The sequence below is a fragment of the Crocodylus siamensis genome, chromosome 5 (genome assembly GCF_052110815.1).
Source record: "Crocodylus siamensis isolate JL-2025a chromosome 5, ASM5211081v1, whole genome shotgun sequence".
In the NCBI taxonomy this organism is placed as follows: Eukaryota; Metazoa; Chordata; order Crocodylia; family Crocodylidae; genus Crocodylus; species Crocodylus siamensis.
In genome coordinates, this window is record NC_143399.1 from 2,479,591 (window position 1) to 2,499,834 (window position 20,244).

The 20,244-nt window shown below is 60.3% G+C and overlaps 1 protein-coding gene across 6 annotated transcripts; it reads left to right on the forward strand.

Moving 5' to 3' along the window:
- Positions 1–8: 8 nt before the first annotated feature.
- On the forward strand, positions 9–19,302 carry LOC149863372 (uncharacterized). 6 transcript variants are annotated; one of them, XM_090050208.1, is made up of 5 exons: positions 9–145; positions 13,451–13,924; positions 15,195–15,512; positions 15,666–15,835; positions 16,612–19,299. In XM_090050208.1, the coding sequence occupies exons 1-5, from the start codon at positions 31–33 to the stop codon at positions 16,654–16,656; spliced, it is 1,122 nt and encodes a 373-aa protein (XP_089906334.1). In that variant the 5' UTR covers positions 9–30; the 3' UTR covers positions 16,657–19,299. The 6 variants fall into 6 exon arrangements, with proteins under 6 accessions (XP_089906334.1, XP_089906335.1, XP_089906336.1 ...); XM_090050209.1 differs by having other exon boundaries at positions 15,669–15,835; positions 16,612–19,294; XM_090050210.1 differs by having other exon boundaries at positions 18–145; positions 13,478–13,924; positions 16,612–19,302.
- The last annotated feature ends 942 nt before the right edge of the window (positions 19,303–20,244 follow it).

Genomic DNA, 20,244 nt, shown 5'->3' on the forward strand with positions numbered 1-20,244 from the left:
CCCGGGGGGCGGGGCTCGCAGTGTTTGTGAATGAACCACGTGGCAGCCGCGGCCGCGCACCCCGCGAGCATGGCCGGGCCCCGCGCCGCGCTCCTCCTGGCCGCCGCCGCCTGCCTGCTCCGCGCCGCGCTGCCGCAGCCCGCAGGTACCGGCCGGGCCGGGGCCGGGGCCGGGGCGGGGCGGGGAGGGAGGGCAGCCCCGCCCCTCCACATCCGGGCCGCGGGGCCGGCGTGTGGGAGCCCCGCGGCCCGGGGGTCCCGGCGCGTTCGGGGGGGGGCGCGGCGCCGCTCTCCGGAGACGCGCGGTGCTCGGCCCCCCGCAGCCCCTCTCGCCCTGGTCCGCGGCGCCTGTGCCTGCAGGCTGATGGGAGTCATCGGGGTATCGCTGACTTGGAACCGCTTGCTTTCATGGGCTGCGGAGACGCCAGGGCTGGCGGGGACCTCGGGAGTCGTCGAGCCCGGCGCCGCCCCGGGGGCAGGGAGGCAGCTGGGGCCGTAGGCAAGACAAGCATCCAACATGATGTCGGGGGTGGGGGGGGCACACTGGCGGCTATTTGTTTTTGCAGCTTCTGCAAGGGGCTCGTGAAGCTTTTGAATGATACGTGGTCCGAACCGCTTGCGGGGCCAGCGAGGCCTCAGGAGCTGTAGCAGCGACTTTCTTCCTTCTGGGAGATGAAAACAATTTTCAGATTCAAAGCGCTTCCCCCGCCCAAGTTGATCCAAGCGATCTAGCTCAGTGCTTTTCAGCCTGTAGCCTGTGAACCCCGGGGAGCCGCAGACGCTCGGAGGGGTCTGCAAAAGGTGACCGTGACCAATCAAAAGTGCGCGGATACCCACACTTCCACTTCAACATTTTTTCAGGGTCTGCAAATGGAGGAAAAAGGTTGAAAAGCGCTGGCCTAGGTGTTGAGATGTTCAGTACCGCGGCACCAGTGCCCTGCGCCGGTCTGTTAAGAGTAACTAACAGAGCGCCTAGAGTCGGCAGTGAGTTGGGAGTGGGAGCAAGAGGGCAGTTCATCCTCCGCGGGCCTGCTGACGGAGGGGAGTGGGACGGGGGAGTCGAAGGACCTGATCCTCAGCGGGTGGAATCGGTGGGAAGACTCCTGAGGGGATGGATGTGCAGAAAGGAGCTAAGCGCGCTCTCAGCACATCAGTGCGAAGCGGGGCAGCTTTCTCCGCGCCCGCCCTCCAGAGGGGCTTTGACCAGCTCAGCCGGGAAGCACCTACCTGAGGGTTGCAGCCAGGTGCAGTCTGTCGCGGTCCTTTCTTCTTCTGCGTCCCTGCCGGCTGGCCTGGCTTTGCCATTTGGCTGTTCTCCTGTGATGGTTTTGGTGTTTCTGCATCCTTACCTGGAAACCCGCATCCAAACTCCGTGAACATTGGGGAATATCCTAATTTGCACTTGGGTCCGGCTTTGCTTCTAGGGGCCTGACGGCTGTAAGCCCCCAGAAGTCAAAGATGTTCAGTTTGCCAGAGGAGGAGCTCTGGTGATAACAGGGCACTGCCCTGCAGTCCTCGCTGCACCTGCGTTAAACCCTTTTAATTGTTTCATCCCTCCCCCGAATGTGACTCGAGCATCCTGCGTCTCCGCCAGGCTGCGGTCACCTGCACCGTCTGATGTGGGACCCGGTGCCCTCGAGGAGGAGGCATCTGCCAAAGCTTTCCTGCTTCTGTGGCTGCAGCACTGGGAGATGCCTGAAGCTGATGTGCGAGTGGGTGGAGGGGAAGACAAAGGGGCTTTGGCCCACATATTTTGAAATCACAGGTCTTTGGCGCTATCTCTGCTCTGGATCTTGGTGCCAGCTGCAAAACGGGGTGGTCTTGTGTGCAGATGCATCTGGGGTGTAGGACTAGCTGGATTCCAGCTTGATGCCAGCTGAACTGAACTGTGGCTTAAAAGGAATGGAAAAGCGGATGACCCCTGCCCCCAGGCTGTGCCTGCGCTAGGCTTCCTCGACTCCCAAGACCTCACAAGTGTTGCTGTTGCTAGCAGCATCTGCTGATGAGACCCAGTCTCTACCGTGGTGTTCAACCACATTCAGAAGGTGAAAGGCTTCAGGTGGACTTACCTGCAGGGCTCCGAGCCCATTCTGCACAGCGCCATGCAGACTTGCTGCCCAAAAACCAGCTCGTGGAGAAGATGAGTCCAAAAGCTACGTGCTAGAGGTACAGCACAGCTCGCGCTCCGTTTCTGCTTCGTATCCGCCTTGCTTCTCCTGGTCTCACCCTGAAATCCACTGCCGGTTGGTCCGTGGTGCTGCCCACATTTTCCCTAGGCAGGTGCCCCAGGAAAGCTGTGCTAGACTTGGCTGCCTGCAGAGCTTAAACTAGGGGTTTGCAAAATACAGCTCACAGACTGGATCCAGGCCACTGAGGACAGATTTTGTCTGGCTTGCAGCAGGTCCCTCGGCCCAGCCTGGCGCAGGCATGGGGGCCGTGGTGTGTGCGGCTGGTGTTGCTGCCCCCAGGGGCACGGCAGGGCTGGGGCAGTCCGGCGGCTGGACTCCATTTCCCAGGATCTTGGGGCAGTGATAGTGATCCACTATCTGCAGATCCCTGCAATGCACATGGCTGCCACGGGCAGGGGCACGTGGGGAGCAGATCACGGCTCCAGCCCCACGCTCCCATCACCCCAAGATCCTGGATGCAGCTCCCTGTCCATCCGTGACCCCAGCCCGCCCCTGCTCGTGGTCCCATCGCACGTAGGAAGCTTTAGTGAGATGTTGCATGGGGGGCGATGCTGACCTGGCCCGTGACGGCTCAACAAACCTCCATATGCGGCCATATGAGGGTGCAAATCATGGCTCCCCCACCCTGCCGGCCTAAAGTCTCTACACCAGCGGTCTGGGTGCCGTGAGGCGAGTGGCAGATGCGTGCGTGTCCCAGGCCTTTGCTGTGGTTGTAGCGCAAGAAAGGAGACTCCAGGATATTTGTAACTTCTTCTGCAGGCAGGACTTGAAGCCGGGGTGGCTTGGCTTCGAAAGTCCCACTCGCTCGCCTGCGGGTGTGCAGCTTACGCCTCTGGTGCCGTCGCTCGGGCTGGGGGCAGCTCTCCAGTCCCACCTCGGCAGAGCTCCTCTGCGCTGCAGGAGAACTCCCCGCGCAGAGCATGGGACGGGGCTGGCTGCGCCCGTCGCCCGCGATCGCTCCAAACCGCGCAGCTGAGCCGCGTGGGCCTGCAGGTAGCTCACCTCTCCGGCTGCAGCTTGCTCTAATAGCCCTCTGGCATGGGGTGAACCAGAGCTCCAAGGGCTCGGTGCAGGGAAACCACCCTGGCGGGTTTTGAAGACGCATGGGTGCTTTGTCCCTGCCCCTGGACGCTGGAGCTGCTTGGGCTTTCCTAGAAAGCAGCGATGCAAACAGCTGCGCAGTGCAGTAGATGGGCAGCACAGCACTGGGGTAAAACGCTGGTGCCCTGGACCCTGTTGTCTGTAAATGCCTCGGAGGAGGAAGCTCAGACTTATAGGGGGGAAGTTGGGAAGGAAATCAGAAGTGATTCACACCCCTCCCCAATCCTAGGCATTGCTGCAGGGCAGCGGACCGAGTGGTCGGCTCCTGGCCCCGGCTGCTTCAGGGGAAACGTGCAGCAAAGCCTAGCGGACAGTGACTGCCTCGCTCGCCCAGAGCAGCGGCCGGCAGTGACTGCCATGACCAAAAGGCCTTTCATCTGCATTAGGGTGAGCAGGAGCTTGCGAAAGAGAAAATGCCCAGCCCAGGAGCGTGGGTGTGGAAACACATGGCTCCTGCTGCACCACGGTCTTCCTGCTTGGTTCTGGGCCAGTCTGCTCTGGGAGCACGGGGTGGATAATCACGCCCTCACCAGACCTGGCAGTGCTGGCAGGAGCCCCGGGTGCATGGGCAAGAAGTTTCTTCGCTCGCAGAGGCGAGTTCATCGGGGGCCCAGGCCGAGCAGTGCAACGCTGCTGTTTTAGCAGGGTACCGCGCCATGCAGCTAGCCCGTTCGGCCTCCTGTAGCCCAGGTTCTGGTGCTGGGCTGCTAAGGCTGCCTGGTCTTTTCCACTGAAAGCCCCTGTTTTCTGTCACGCATGGCTTTGCCAGGCTTTGCATGCACGGGCTTAAAGTTTGTGGTGGGTGAAAGCCAGGGGTTGGATTTTTTGGCCGTGTCAGGGCAGACTGCAGCTGTTTCAGGGGGAAATGCTTTTGCTCGCTTTTTTAAGGTAGCCTTGAGGACAGGTGGCCCCGTGCTCTGGTGCAGAGCCTGGACGTGGGATGGGGGCTTTCCTTTCTTCAGCTGACACCCACGGTTCACCCCTGAGACCTGGGGCAGTCTGCGTGGAGGCAAAGCTTTAATTCCCCAGCTGTTCAGGGCCCGCCGTGGGCCAGGGGTCAAGCCGAATGGCACTAGTAATTGCTGCTGTGGACTGCAACCAGGTTGGGAGCTGGGACAGGGAGCCTGCCCGCCCTGTGCTGTCTGTGCCCACCCTGCTGAGTCCTGGGTGCGCGAAGGAGGAAACCTCTGATTTAAAAGGGGGGGGCGTGATTTGCAGGGTTTAGGTGGCAGGGAGGGGAGGCGGGACACAGGACCTCAGCAGCTGGGGTAAACTGGGAAGGGGAGAGGACTTGGGATGGGAACAGAGCAGGAAGGATTGGGGGGGGGAGTTTGTTCCCACTAGAGCAGAGTCCCTGCCAGAGCCTGGAGACCCCCAGGTCACCGCTCTGCCTGCTGCCATCTGTGACCCCCCCCAAACACATGCCAGCTCCTTCCCGCTGGTCCCCGGGCTGGATAACAACCTACTACTGCTCTGAACTGCTTCATTGCCTCGAGCACCAGTGGCTTCGCAGGTGGTCTCCACAGCTGGTATTTGGCGCAGAAGGGCCCGTGCTCCCTGCTGAGCCGCAGCGCGGTATTTGTTCTCCTCCTTGTTTAGCGAGCGGCCCCCGGCGATTCCACCCGCGCTCTCGACACGCGGGGCGCTTCCTCGGGGGAGGTTTATGGTGCGCGTCCCTGCCATGCGGCGTGTGACAAATAGTAATGGCTCTTGTTAGCTCCCTGGGGAGATGAGGGACTGTCTGCATTTTACAGAGGCAGGAGCCGAGGCCCAGGGGGAGGATTGAAAACATCCGCTGGATGCCCAGGAGCTGATTTATGTATTTATTTATTTATTTATTTTTCCACCACGATCGGGCTGTCTGAGCCCAAAGACCAGCTCCGCTGGCTCTGATTGCAAGTGTGAGGGCTCAGCATCCGTGCCACAGCTGGCTGCTGCAGCCAGACACCTAGACCATAACCAACCTGGGGGGTAGTTAGCGGTGCTAGCCCGCGTTCGCAATGGGGTGGCACCTTGTAGACTAGTTGTCATGCCAGGTGGTGAGCGGCCAGGTCTGGGGGTCAGAAGAAGCAACTGGGATCCAAGGGGAGTGCAGAGTCTGAAAGTACGGGAGCCAGCGGATCCATCCAGGGACCCAAGTCGGAGTTGGGTCGGGCAGAGGACAAGGTACCAGCCTGGCCAGGGATCCTGGAGATCAAAACCGGAGTCGGGTAGAGCCGCACTCGGGGTGCTGGCTCCCTGATGAATCCATAAAAGCACCAGCCAAAGGCAAGACAGCCTGGGTGCAAGACTGAACCTTGTCGCCCCGATGCATCCTCGTCTGAATCAGGGGTTTTTACAGGAAGGGGTAAGGGATTAGCTGCCCACTCGGCTTGCAAGGCCGGCTGGGAGGCTAAGCCCAGATCTCAGGTGCTGACCCACTCTGTCTACCTCAACGGTCAGCCGAGGAGGTGGACTGGGATGAGTGGTTGCACCGGGCAGGCCGTGGCCCCCAGGTCAAGGCCGCAGCTGGACACAACCTGGCTCAGAGAAGCGCGAGCTGGTGTTGTCAGATGCTGTGACCGGACTGGCAGGGGCAGGGCTGCTAAACGGAGAGGAGAGGAGTCATAAGGACCACGGGTAGTGACCCCCTGGGAAAGCCTCCGGCCTGAACCAGCGGTTCCCCAACGTTGTGGACCAGCAGGCCCCCTAGCCTCCTGTTTCCTCCGTGACCACCGTGCACTTGTAGCTGAAGGCACCACTGGTATCCGAGCTGAGCCGGCGTTGCATGGGCACCCTCCGGGGCGGGGGACGTTGTCCAGTTCTGCTGGGCTGCTGTAATCGGTGGGGGGGAAATGCTGTAAAACTTCCAGGCTCTGACCCTGCACCAAGCCCAGAAGCTCTGAACATCCCCCAGCAGCAGCCCTGAGCCGGCTCTGCAGCACGGCCTGGTCGAGAGCTGAAAGCTGACGCGGGTTGGGCTCACGCGGTATTTAAAGCATCGGGCTGCTTTCGAGACGCTCTCTGCAGCCAAGCCAAGGCCAGATCCCCAGTGTGGGTGGAGCTGCTGTGAGGGCTAATTAAGGGTATGCTTCTGGGAAGCTCTTCAGGTCCATTTTCAGAAGTGACTTGTGTTCCCGTCTGTGTGGTTTCCAGTAAGGCCGAGGCCGGTCTGAGCAGGAGATCCGCATGGGTGGACGTAGGATTTTGAAAAGGGAGGTGCAGCACACATGGTGCGGTGCATCCTCACACGTACGGCCACACACGTTATGCTCCAGTTAATCATCCAGAAGCATGACTGCTAAGCCCGGGGCTGGACGACTCAGTTTAAGATGGAGGCAAAAATGGACATAACTGCATTGCAGTGAGTTGAAAACAGTTTGCAGGGCTGTGAAATAGGAGCTTTGTGACCAGGAGCAATTAGCAGAGCAGAAATGCAGAAGACAGGAGAGCTTCAAGGGCATTAAAAGGAACAGCAAGCCCATTAAAAAGAAGAGAGGGTTGTTAAATGTGTGGGATGAAGAGCAAAGATGGGATCTGGCAGGTGATGATGAGCGGTGAAGCCAAGCGACTCCCTCAGTGCTACCTGTTTAGAAATGCCGGGCAACTTTTTAACAGGTCACCAACGCACCCTCCTCGCATCCGCCTGCAGAGACTTGTACTTCCGCGTACCGCTCAAGGGTGTGGACGTGGCATAACTGAGGTGTGGGTGAACAGACAAGTTTCCGCACGGCTCCAGGGAGCGGGGCCGTCCTGGGGGGCAGCGGGGTCCTGCAGAAAGAAGGGTGCTTTATGGATTCCCGTAAAACAGGATTGTTACGCTGGTGTAAAGGTGCCTTTCCACCCAACTGCAGCCGCGTTATCAGTTGTCCTGGTCCCGCTGTATAACGCAAACCGGCTGGCGGGCCAGACCACGGGTGTCTAAATCCCCTTGGACGTGGTCGCCCCGGAGAGACCCCGAGCAGGGTTTCGTGGCCGTGGCAGCAGCCGGCCCGTGCGGGAGGCTTCCCCGGTGCAGACAGAGCTGCTCTGCTGTCCTCTCCCGTGCAAGCAAAGCGCAGGCAGCGTCTGCCTGAGCTCCCGGGGGTGCCAGCCCTCCGAGCGCGGGAGGGCTTTTCGGATGAGGCGACTCCCCCAGGAGACGCTGGCGCCCTTGGTCCTCATTCGCCCCGTCGCTCCCCGCCTGCCTCGGCTCCGTCAATGCCGTCTTTCTTCGCTGCCGCCAGAAACCCGCTTCCTTCGGGAGCCTGGTGACTCAGAAATAAGACTTGAGAGTATTTTGGGCCATGACGCTGCCTTTCTGTCTCTCCACATGGCGCTGCCTTTCTGTCTCTCCACCTTGGTGGTGTTCGGGTGCTTTTTTTTCTTCTTTCCTTTCCTTCCCTGCGTGGAAAGCTGCATTAGCAGCTGGGGCTGGCAGGGCAGCTGGAGCGCACAGAGCTGGGCTTGTCTCTGCTCCAGCTCCTTCCTGGCTCTCACGCTGCAGAGAAGGTCGTCTTGCCAGCTCTGCGAGCCCAGGCGCGGCTGCAACTCCCAGTCCTCCTTCGGTCCGTACTCCAGCTGGCAGAGTTGCAGCTCTCGCACGAGCTGCGCTTTATAGACCCTTGTACCCCTGTCAAGGACTGGTCCTGAGGCTGCTGCCTGCCCCTCTTCCACCCCATCCCAGAGCCGACACCGTCCCTGAGACCTCATTTTTCCACCCAAACTTTAGAGACTCCCCATCTTGCTCTTCTCCGTGTTGGGATGGAGACGGTCCCCTGATCCAGGTCTCCCTCCTCCGCCCGCTGCTGCTTGTTGCTCGCAGCCCGCCCAGCCCTGTCCTTCGCAGCCGGACTCCTCCAGGGTTTGATCTTCAATTTGAGCCTGGGAAGAAGCAGCGGTGGCAGCTTTGCTGGGCCCGAGCTGCGGGCATCGCCTGGTTCGTAGCTTCCCCCTGCTGTCCTTGGAGATCTCCATGTCCTCTCGGCCGCTCCTCAGGCTGTCTGCTCGGGACAGACCTTCCTTCAAAGGGCAGCGGTTACTCTGCATGCGCTCCTGCGCGGACACCCTGGCTCTGCACCGAGGGCCTTGTAGCGGCTGAGCTTATTCCACTTCCAAAGCGGCCTAAAAATGCGCTTGGTGTGAAGGGGAAAGTGTCCACGCCCAGAGTCCTCCTACGCCGGGGGCACGGAAGAGCTGCTGCAGGAGCTTCATCATCAGAAGCCCCAAATCTTTGCCATTGCTTCATTTTCTCTTCGTTTCATGGGAAGTGAGGGCTGCAGGGGACCTCGGGAGTCGCACGTAGTCCAGCCCCCTGCTCCAAGCAGGACCAGCCCCAACTGCATCATCCCAGCCACGGCTTTGTCTAGCTGGGGCTTAAACACCTCCAAGGGTGGGGACTCCCCCGCCTCTCTGGGGAGCTTGTTCCAGTGCAGGCTTGTGCAACATGTGGCCCGCCAGTCTGTTTTCTGAGGCCCAAGGTGTTGCAACAGGAAACAAAAGTAAACACTGTACTTTTGTTTCGGGGGGGTGATGCGATACCACTTCCCGTGAGGTCTTTGAATATGACTCGCCAGCCCCCTGGGTGGTAAAAAGTTCATGATCCGGCCCCACGTTCAAAAAGGTTGGACACCCCAGTCCGGTGTTTTACTACCCTCCTTGTGAGAGAGCTTTTCCTAATATCCAACCTCACCTTCCCTTGCTGCAGCCTGAACCCATTGCTCCTTGTCCTGTCATCCTTGCCCCCACTGAGAGCAGCTCAGCTCCGTCCTCTCTGCAGCCCCCCGGCAGGGAGGTGACGGCTGCTATTCAAACCCCCTCGGTCTTCTCTTCTCCAGACTCAAACAGCCCAGTTCCCTCAGCCTCTCACCAGTCCTGTCCCCCAGCCCCCAACCATTTTTGTTGCCCTCCACTGGACTCCCTCCAACATGTCCACATCCATTCTGTAGTGGGGGCCCACAGCTGGACACCGGACTCCAGATGTGGCCTCCCCAGTGCCGAGTAGAGGGGTCCTTCCCTTACAGCCTCCCCTGATTCCACGCCTCGCGCTCAGCCCGGGGGATTGAGGTGCTTTGGTCTAAGGGGACGCGCACCTCCCTCCTGCTCTCTGCAAGAGACACTCCCCGAGACCAGGGCGTGCAACGCGCCCTTCGTGGTGATGGACACGACAGATGTTGAAGCATGCGAGCAGCCGGGCTGCAGCCCCTCCACTCTGCTTCATCTGATCCACCGTGACGCATTAGGAAGGAGGAGGAGGGTCTAGTCTTTCTCCTGTTAGGAGCGCGGTGCTATAAAGCTTTGGCCAGGCCTGCGTATGCTTTAGCTGGGGCCACGAGAGGGTTGCTGCCTGTGCTTGGCAGGGCTGAAAGGGGGAAGGAGCAGCTGCATAGCAGGGCTGGGGGGTAGGGAGCAGAGATGCCCTCCTGTCTGAGGTGGGGAGCGGGGCCAGGGGCAGATCGGTCCCTGCCTCTGCCACCGACGTGCTGCGCGGTGCTGGGAGAGTCCTTGCGTCTTCCCCATGCTGCCAGGTCTGCACTGGTGCTTGGGAGCTGCTGAAGCAGTAGAGGAGACTGTTCTCCGAGCCTCCGTGGCCCAAGCAACGGCTGACCTCCCCTGCAAGAGGGTGGGGGGGAAGGCTGATGAATTTTCCGATAATGGTTTGAAAGCTTCCCTTGCCAGCGGCTCTCCCTCGTAAGCTCTGCGGATGGCAGGTCTGCACGAGGCTTCCCGAATTGAGCGAGCTTGCAACGGAGGCCGAGCTGTACGAGCCCGCGGGCTCTGGTTAGAAAGCCTGTCCCTCCTATCGCCACCCAAAGAAGGCGCCTGGGTGTAAAGCAAGCAGAGGTGTGAGGCCCTGGGGGAGCCTCTCCTCTGCAGAGCTGCCCTGGGGTCTTTCCTTGCCTGGTAGGAAGGATGTTGGATTAACAGCCTAGCTGGAAAGCAGCTGCTCTACCAGCGCTCCCTGCCCCCTCCAGCACTGCACTCCTGCATGGACTGTCGTCCTTCTAGCCCAGAAACCAGGCCACGAAATACCAGTCGCTTCTCCCCAGCCAGCTGTCGTCTCACGGCCCCCGGCTGTCTGCTCCTCGTTATGCGGCTCCCGTGGGTGTTACCGTTCCTGACTGGCGACGCTTGGCCTCGTTAGCCCGGCTGGCGCAGAGGCTTCGGGGTAACCCAGCTCCCTAATGAGACCTGAGCCTCGGCGGAGGTTGGCACCACGCTGCCCGCCCTTCTGATCTTCTGCAGAGCCGCGCTGCCCGCCCGATCTGATCTCAGCTTCTGTCTCGGCTCCTGACAAGCCGCTTATCAGGGGAGAAGGATGCTCTCCCGGCTGCTCTGCAAACGTGCCGTGCAGTGCTCGGGACTGCACATGTCTCCGAAGCATCTCCCACCTTCCCCCCCCCCCCCCGCCATCATTCAGCTTCATCTCTCCAGCTGCTGCTCTGCAGACTGGCATGGCTGGGAGAGCTGGCCCCAGGCTCCTCTCTCCCACTTGTCCCCCAGCCAGGCTCCGTGTGTCCTTAGGACGTTGACTTCCACCCGCTGGGCCCTGCTGCCACTTCCAAAGAGCCAGGCAGGGCTTCAGGGGCAGGAGCGGCTCTCTCGTCGTTGCCCGAGGCCGAAAGGGAAACGTTCTCCCTGCCCCTGCTAGAGAGGCAGCTGCGAGCTTCATCAAGCTCTGGCTCCAGGGGCGTGCGACTTTCCCCGGGTTGCTTTGCAGGCTTGCGCAGACGTCCCTTGAATCCCTGGTGATAATAAATCGGAGCTTATGATAGGGTGTTCGTTTGGACAAGGCTTTTTAAAGCCTGGTTTTGAAGCAAGAAAGGTTGAAGTGGCTGTTCTTGATTTTGAAAGTGGATCTTTGTCCACCCTGGGGAAGCCCGCGTCTCTGGGTGAGATGGGAAGGACGCTGTGGAGGACCCAGGCACGAGAGGTGTTGCAACAATGCAAGCATTTCCCCCCTAAGATAGGCTGGGGTCCTCTCGCCTGCCCTGGCTCTGGATGCACGGCTTCCCACCACCGCCTCCGACTCCCCGAGTTGCACAGCCTTCCCGAGGCGGAGGTGCCACGCGAACGCGCTGCCAGCCTGCCCGGCCCTACCCCGCTTCCTGTTTGTTCTGCCATCCCTGAGCTTATAAATAGACAGGAGCGAGCGGGTGTTTGCGGAGGGAGGACTTGTTTATTCCCACCCTGCGCGGCTGGGGTTTCGGAGACGACTGGCCTCCTGCTCGGTGTTGAGGCTGTTCAGGGGGTGGCGCCGGAGACGCAGCCCGCAGGATGCAGGGAGGGGAACCTGGGCCATAAACCTCCGTGCCCCAGCCCCTGGCACTGGCCCTCTCTGCTAGGTGTTCCCCCTTCTGCATCTCTCTGAGGTTATCTCCAGGGCTTTCCCGGAGAGGCCAGGGGGACGAGTCCGGGAGGGCGCTGAGCCGCGGGGATACGAACAGCCGCGTGTTATTTCATGCTGGGGCGTTGCACTCCCGCCGGCTGGCGTCGATGAGCCAGGTGGCTCTGGACAGGCTACGCCAACGTGGGCACCTGTAAGGCCGTGCTCCTGCGAACATGGCCACGCTAGCGGCAGATGCAGCATCGCGTGTGTGCGGCCTTCCCTCATGGGCTACCAAGGCGGGCATGGACCTCTTGCCCTTGACTTCAATACACCCCCTTCCTGCGTGAGGATTAGTCGGGTTGGGTCTACCCTGTGTCTGCTGAACAGACTTGCATCTCTTGGGACCTGGTTTCTGCACCTGGTTATTCGAGGAATGCAGAGAGCACCTCACCCAGTATCCAAGGTGCAGCGTGAGGGTGCTCGGTGCTCTTCCCTCTGGCTTCCCACTGTCTGTCTGGGCAGATAAGGGAACGTGGGTTTGGAATGAGGCGGGTTGCTCCTTTTTGTGGTATTTCTGAAGCTGCTTGCCGGTTCCCGGCCGTGCAGGAACAAGTGTCGTTTTGGATTATGGTTCCACTCGCAAACAGCTCACAGAGGAGGAGGAAACTTTCCCAAGGTGCTTCATAAGTGTGTTGCACTAGGGAGAATGAAGGATCTGTGATGCGAGAATCACCCGCAGACCCCAAAGTGCTTTTACAAAGGAAGTTGGGATTGCGATCCTCATTTTTACATACGGGGTAATGGAGCAACAGAGGTGAAGTGACGTGCCCAAGGTCACCTGGTAGGTCAGTGGCAGAGCCAAGCATACAACCTGGTGGTCCTGGGTCCCGGTCAGTGCTATGTTCCAGGCCACAAGATGAGGTGTGTGTTTTCTCCGGTGACTTGGGGGCATCTTCTCACCGGCTTCCATTGTTTTCAGATGTGGGCACTGGGGTTGGCCAGTTTGGGGTTTTTTCCCCAGGGCTGGTCTCTTCAGTGTCACACACGCAGCTGAAATCTCCACCTGGCATCCCTGGTTTCACACACACGAGGTTAATCAGAGCTCACGCGCCCACTGCCTCCTTCCCAGGGTCCCAGCAGCGCTTGCTACAGCCCCCGATCAGGCGCAGCCTGCAACGTGCAGGCCCAGAGGTGCGGCGAGCCGTGTGTTTAAGGTGCATTTTATTTGGCTGGGCCCGGCTTTTCCAGCAGTCCCGAGTGCTCCGGGGAGCCGCCCCGTGCTCCAACCCTCTCGGGCGCCTCGAGGGGGAAGAAACCCGGTAGGCAATGGCTCCGTCGCGATAGCCGCCAGCCACCGGTACCTGTGCAGCGTGTGTGCATTACTGGTACCGTGGAGCGTTCGTGTTCCTGTTGGGATGTGGTGGACGACTACATCGGATGCCCTACAGAAGTGCAGGTCTGACCGCTGTCCCCCTTCCTTCCCTGTGTCTGGAAATCAGAGAGAGGGAGGGTGGGAAGGGACCGCAGAAGGTCACATCTAGTCCAAAGCAGGATCCGCCCTGACTATATCAGCCCAGCCAAGACTTTGTCTACCCGGGTCTTAAACGCCTCCAAGGATGGAGACTCCACCACCTCTGGGGAGCCTCCAGTGTTTTACTGCCCTCCTAGTGAGTGGCTTTTCCTAATATCAAACCTCAATTTCCCTTGCTGCAGCTTGAGACCATTGTCCATCTGTGCAAGCAGGAGAGCTGCCCAAAGCCCTTCCCTCGGCTCCTGGCTGCTTGTGGGATGCTGTTCTTCCCTCTCCATCTCGGTGCCCCGCAGGTGGGTGGCACGTGCCCGTCCTTGTCACAGCGATGTTGCCTCTTTTTCAGCGTCTCCTTCTCTCTCCCCTGGACTAGAAGATGGGCACAACGTCACAGCGCCCTCGGCCCTGCCCAGCACTACGCCGAGCTCACTTCGTCCTGAGACGGGCGGCTTCAGTGCAAAGCCAGTGGCCCCTCTTGTGACAAGCAGAGACCAGGACGTGGCCACCACACAACTCGGCGCAACCGGCCCCCGCACACTTGAACCGGAGGAGCCATCTCTGCCCCCCAGCCTGCGGGCAGCCACCGAGGCAGAGGGGCTGCAGACTCCTGTCGTGACCAGCGCCCCAGATGCCACAACAGGGCTCCGCAATGAGAGCCAGGCAGCCAACAGCAGCTTGGACTTCCCCTCTCTTCCTCCGACTGCCAACGTGACAGAGCTCAACCAGCCTGGCCACGAAGGGACAGAGCCCACCAGCACCCCCGGCCAGCTCAGCGCCAGGACAGAGGCTCCAACGCCCGTGACCCCCAAGGACTCTGCAGGTGAGACCACCATTCACCACTGCATGGGGCACAAGCAGGCCTGCCCTCGGAGGCACAGCTTGGGGATGTAGGGCCTAGTCCTGCATGCTGCTGGGTTCCCATGGGCTGTGTTCAGAGCCAAGTTCCCCCCCAGGACCGCTGATCCCTGGGCAGCAGCTGCCCTCCACCTTCCTCGGGGAGCAAGGAGGCCACCCTACCCCTCCACGCATTGCAGCTGGGAGTGCAGCGCATCGGGATCCCCCTGCCTGCAGCTGCCAGCTTAGCCACTCTGACCGGTCAGGATTGGGCCAATGCCAGGGGCAGGCCGGGAGCTGATGTCCAGCCCCGAATCCTCTCCACAGGGAGCAGGGACCAACCCTGCCTGAGCTGGGGTTTCAGCGCGTTGCAGCTGACTAGAGTGGATGCGTCTCTGGGCTGGTTTGGGCAGGGCTGATCCTGCCTCGGGCAGGGGTTGGACTTGGTGCGAGCCCCGCTGCTCTGAGTCTGTGGGTGGCCTGTCCTCCACACCTCATCGCATAGGACTTTCTGGCTATTTTTGCCACTGAGAGCAGCAGTTGTGCTCCCTGGAGGGCACCGTCACGTGAGCAGTTGTTCCCTTTCCCAGGCCACATCTCAGCTCCCCTTAGCAGTCTGCAGGCAGGCTCCAGCAAGCACTTCCTCTCTGGTGCGCTTGTGGGGACCCTGCTGCCGGGGGGAGCAGTTGGGGGGGGGGGGGGCTGACAGCCTGTCTTGAATCCCTGGAGCATTTTGGCACAGAGGCCTTGGGGGCAGATTCCCAGATTGCTGCCCAGCTGGACGTGGGGAGGGCGGCATCGGACCCAGAGGAGGGAGGGTGGGTGTTTCCCTCCCTATGTGGAGGTCAAGGGGACCTCCCTGCACACCTGCCAAAGAGGCTGCAGCCCTGAGCTCCCCCTGGGCTTGCACAGCCCAGCCAATAACATTGCAGAGTGGGCGTCCGCTGCCGCCACCCAGCCAATGGCATCGCAGGGTGGGCGGGCGGGCATCTGTTAGCACAACCTCACCAATGGTGTCACGGGGCAGGGGTTTACTGCCACAGTCTGGCCAATGGCATTGTGGGGAAGAGGGCTGGCCAGCCAATGGCGCTGCTGACCGCTCCAGCACGGTCCTCTCTGGGGTGGTGGGAACCACGGAGCAGCTCCTCCTGCCGCCCTGCCCGTGGCCCGTGGCCCGTGGCCCGTGGCTCGTGCTGTGGGTTCGGGCAGGCCCTGGCTCTTGCTTTGAGGGGCACTGGCCATTTGTTGTCCTGCAGCCACGCAAGGCCGTGCCCAGCCGCCCTCGGAGTTCAGCCCCTCGGGGCCCAGGACGGGCAGGCCCGACCCCGTGCCCGGGACAGCCCACGAGGGTGCCACTAAGGAGAGCAACACGGAGCCTGCCACAGAGGCTGGGCTGGCCACGACTGCCTCCAGCGCCACCACGGGCACCTCTGTAGCTGCCTCTGCCACCACCGCCACCGTCATCGCCATCAGTACCACCATCAGGACACCCCCAGCGGCTGTGACACGGCAAGCAGTGGACCCCGTGCACGAGAAAGTGCCAGTGCTAGATGTGGGGGATGAGGAGGATCAGGGTAAGTGCTCTGAGCCCCATGTGCTCTCGTCTCTGCTGCAGAGGGTAGCGGGGCAGGAGGGGAGGTCACGGGGTGGCCATGCTGCTCAGGGGAGCCCCGAATGCACCCGGGGACGGACCGTCCCGTGGCCTCACTCTTGCTGCTTTCTCCCAGCAGAGCTGCCCAGCTCGCCTGTCACAGGGGTGGCGGGAGCTGACCCCCTGGTCATCGCCATCATCTCCGTCTTCGTCATCACGGTGGGTGTGCTGGGCCTGGTGGGCTTCCTGAAGTACCGACAGCACAGCAGCCGCATGGAGTTTCGGCGCCTGCAGGACCTGCCCATGGTGAGCAACGGGCCCTGAGCCTGGCGGGCGGCTGGGTCACTGCTGATCCCCGCCCAGCCTGGTGAGGAGCAGATCGGGGTGGAGGGGGGCATCTGGGGAGCCGCCCTCCAGGCACGTGGGTGAGGCGAGTTAGAGACGCCCTCCCCGCTGCAGGGGACGGTGAATAAATTATGTGCAGAAAGTAGAGCGAATGCGGCCCAGACTCCCCAGCGAGCAGCTCCATCCTCCCTCCCTCCCTCAGTCCCGCTCCAAGTTTCCAGCAGATTCGACTTCCTTCCTCACCCCTGCTCCAGGGCGTCTGTGCCGTGTTCCTGGGGATAGCCAGCTGCCGTGCCCCACCCCGGAAGCGGCTGCCGTTTCACAGCGGATGAAGCACTGTTTAACCCGTGGGGAAAAAAGGCACCTGGGGTGGTCACCCTGTGCATGGAGGGATGGAGGAGAGGGATCTCAAGCCCAGATACCGCCGGGGGAGGCTGGGGCCGTCTCAGCCGGGAAGGACTAAGTGCCCTGGGGCTGTGGGTGCTATCAGGACGAATGGAGTCTGCCTGCAGTGGCTTTTCTTCCTCTCTTCATCCGCTCTCCGAGGGCCACAGCAGGAGGGGAGGGCAGCAGTCCTGGAAGAGGCACTGGGCAGGGAGCATTTGAGTTGCTTAGTGCTGGAAATGGCAGTGCAGCTACTGCTGTATATGCTCCCCTGCCGGGAGGCAGCACCCCATCACCCTCCAGGCCTCGGTGAACACTGGCCAATGCCCTGCGTGCTTCTCCTTTGCTTGCAGGATGACATGATGGAGGATACGCCGCTCTCGCTGTACAGCTACTAGGCCGCCAGAAGGTGACCCTCCACCCAGCATCGGAGAGGCTGGAGTGCCCTCAGGAGCAGGCCCTGGAGGACGGGGGCTGATTTTTGCACAGGGACAGAAACGTTCCTTTCAGACAGTTTGGTTTGGTTTTAGACTTTTTAAACGTTTGGTTTTCAAGTTTTTATGCCGAGAGCCAGAGCCGGCCAGAGCCCCTGCCTGGCCCTGGCCCTCTGCTCGCTGCGTTGCAAATGCCCTGGCGCTCCCCCAGGAGGCATTTTCCAGTTCGGGCTTTAGCCCCGTGGCTGTGTCAAGGTTTTTACTGCCCATCTCTGGCGAGGACTCACCAGTGCCCCCTGGCACCGGCTGCCCAGGGCCAGAGGGCAGACGCCTCGAGCCCAAGGAGCTCCTGGGTTTCCACATGGACGCCGGGAACCAGAGTCAGGCAGCAGGTCGGCTCCCGCCTGCTTTGTGCTTTTCGTGCACCTCTTGTTCCCATTCTGGCTTAGCAGCGTGGTCAGCCCAGAGAAGCTGGCAAACCACAACACCTCCACCCGCCGCGCCACCCGGAGCAGCGTGCCCCCTGCCTGCAGGGGTACCAGACTGTCGCACTGGATGTCCACAGAGCTGTGGCATCAGCAGTGGCTCCTTGGCAGGGCTGAGTGCCCCCAGCCCTGCTTCTCTCCCCCCCGGAGCAGCACATAACCCCCTCTTGCAGGCTGTGGGTGGGTGCCCTTGCCCGTTTCCTGCCCCTGCTGCCCTTGCCCGAGTGCCTGAGTTTCAGAGGTCAGCTTGTGCCTATTAGTGGCACTGGACCCCTTGGCAGGGGGAGACCGGCCTGCCCATAGCTGAGAGCTCCCCTGTTCAGTCTTTTGGTAACCCTGGTCCTTGCCTCAGCTGTTTGGCGCCTGTTCGTGAAAAGAGCCTTACTCTTCTCCCTTCCTCTTCCTCGGAGCTGTTGGGCTTGTCCTGCCTCCCCACCTCCATCGCCACTAGCATAAACAATATCCCCTGCGCTGTGCTTGAGCCATGGCTCTTCTCCAGCTCCTCCTATCCCTTGTCTGGTCGCAGGGCAGGGGCTGAACATCACCTGGAGCTGCCACAGCTGTATAAGCAAGAGGCACCAGGCTTGGGAACAGCCAGAGATCCTCCAGGGCCAGAACTGGGTGCATCCGGGCTTGGTGTGGAGACGGGGAAGGGCAGTACTCTCAGCCCAGCTGCTCCCAGCAGAGTTCAGGCACACGACCGCTGGAGACGGAGCCTGTCCATCAGTCGTATGCCCCACTAACACCCAGCTGCCCATCTCCACAGCTATGGTAGTGTCTGCGCTATGCTTCCAGGACCTCTTCTCCCACCAGCAAGGCCCAGGTCTCCTCCTTGGCTTATGAGATTATCATTTAGGCCATGTGGCAGAGGGACAAGGCGGAGGAGCCAGGCAGGGGGGCTGCCCCCTCTCTGCAGCAGGCTGGGACTTTGGAAGTAGCTGGTACCAGGCCCTGCGCCGTCGTTTGGGTTCTGTTGGCGTTGGGTGCAGGTCTGTTAATGATACTGAGATGCTCAAAAGTAACGACGGGAGTGAGGGCATGTGGTTTGTGCTGCAGGCCCTGGGCGGGATTCACGGGCTCTCGAGGGCAGAACACTTCTGCACGGAGCAGTTTACAGACAGCAGACTTGTTTCCCGGCTTTGGGGGCAGGGTGTTGCCACTGTTTGGCACAGACAGAAGCCTGTTCCTGATGGAAACAACTTTGGCGTGGCTGAGACAGCAGTAAGGGCACTGCCTGGCTACCCCCACCTCCCCTGCCTCAGACCTGGGGGGGTGGGGGTGAGGAAGGGATCTCAGCAAACACCAAAGTGCAACTTTTTCTCTTCTATATGTTGATAGTGGATTTTTTTTCTGCAATAAAAGTTATAACTGCCAAAGGTGCTCCCCAGTGTCCTCATCAGAGCTGCTCCCGTGCTGCACAGCCAGACACATGATGGATAAACAGCCTCTTGCTTACAGTGAGGCAAACTGCAACCATCAACCCCAGCTGAACCCAACTGCTTTTACCCAGAGGTGGTGCAGTCTCCATCCTTGGGGGCTTTGAAGCCCCAGATAGATAAAGCCTTGGCTGGGATGATGGAGTTTGGGGCTGATCCTGCTTGGAGCAGGGGGTTGGACTAGATGCAACCTCCTGAGCTCCCTTCTAACCTTCATTTTCTAGGATTCCCTGCTGCAAACTGTGACAGGCAAAGGAGTGAGGTGGAGCATAATGAGTGAACTTGCAAGGTGTGCAAGGCAGGCAGACGGGTACCCAAGTGCTTTGCATGTCTCCAAAAAACCCAGATGCACCTGCTTTGAAGCAAGGAAGAATTATAAGGGGAGACAAAGGGTATGGCCTTGCATGCTGCCCTCCTCACAGGACTGCACAGTTATTTTCTACCTGGCCATTCAGGAGGAGGCTGTGTAGGAGCTTCTGCCTCCCTTTTGTACCAGCCAGAGGCTTCGGCTGTGCTCAGTAAAGGTAGTAACGCCCTGCCCTGCCTGTGCATCTGTATGCAAAATGGTGATGACTTGGCTTAGCTCGGTAAGCCAGGGGCTCTAAGCTGCACCTGTCTGTTTGCTCCAGGGCGGCACAAGTGCTGGCTCACACGCTGCAACTGCTTCCCCCGCCGAAGTCCCGCGATACCTGGGTCACTCCTGGGGTGGGGGCTGCTGGGGTTAGGACACTCCCCTGCTGTCAGGCTGGACTGGAAAGCCCTCCCTGGGATTCTCTAGCACCATTTCTCACCCGCAGCCTCAGGTGTGCTTGCAACTCTCGGCTTGGTTTTAACTGATCCCAGGGGATGCCATAGTTCTCTGCGCTTCTTGTTAGACCGTTAGAAGCACTTCTTGGGAAAACTCTGGGATGAAGTGGGGCTGAGCTACCTCCACTCTGCGCCTCCTCTCTGCTTTTGCAGTATGGGACAGATGTGGCTATCTGCAGGGTTATGGCACTCGACTGCTGCTGGGCTGACAGGTGCCCTTTCAAAGCCGCCTGGAAGTCACCGCGTAGAGCCGTGCTGCGAGGAATGGCGGGCTAGGTTTCCAGGGCACAGAAGCATTTGCATCACTTTTCTCAGGTGCTCTACATGGGTGTAGAGAGAAATGCAAGAGAGACGGGACTGAGCAGGTGGAGTCTCTAGGACAGGCCGGTGTGGGGCTGTAATTATACATGCTGGGTATGTCATGTGCCAGGGAGGCAACCTTTCAACTCTGATTGGCAGCTGAGCTCTAGGTTGGTGATTATCCTGATTTTATTCGTCTCTGACCATAGGCCCAAAGGATAATACTGAACAAGCCTGGTGGCTTGGGACCATTCTGTGCTGGGAGGCTCTGATAAACCAGTGGTTTTCACCTGGCTAGTACCAAGCTGTGGGACCTCCTGCTTCAGCACCCCCCACTCCTAGCACCCATGTGAAAAGAAAACCTCCCTCAAGTACCCATAGTGCCAGGGCTGCATTTACTGTGGAGCAGTTACAAGCGCCAACTAGACAAAACTTTCCAACAGTTGTTTGTGAGCAACACGTGCAGGCTGAACTATTTGGCTCTGAGGCTTAAATCTTTGGGGAAAAGGCTCCTGGCTCTGGAT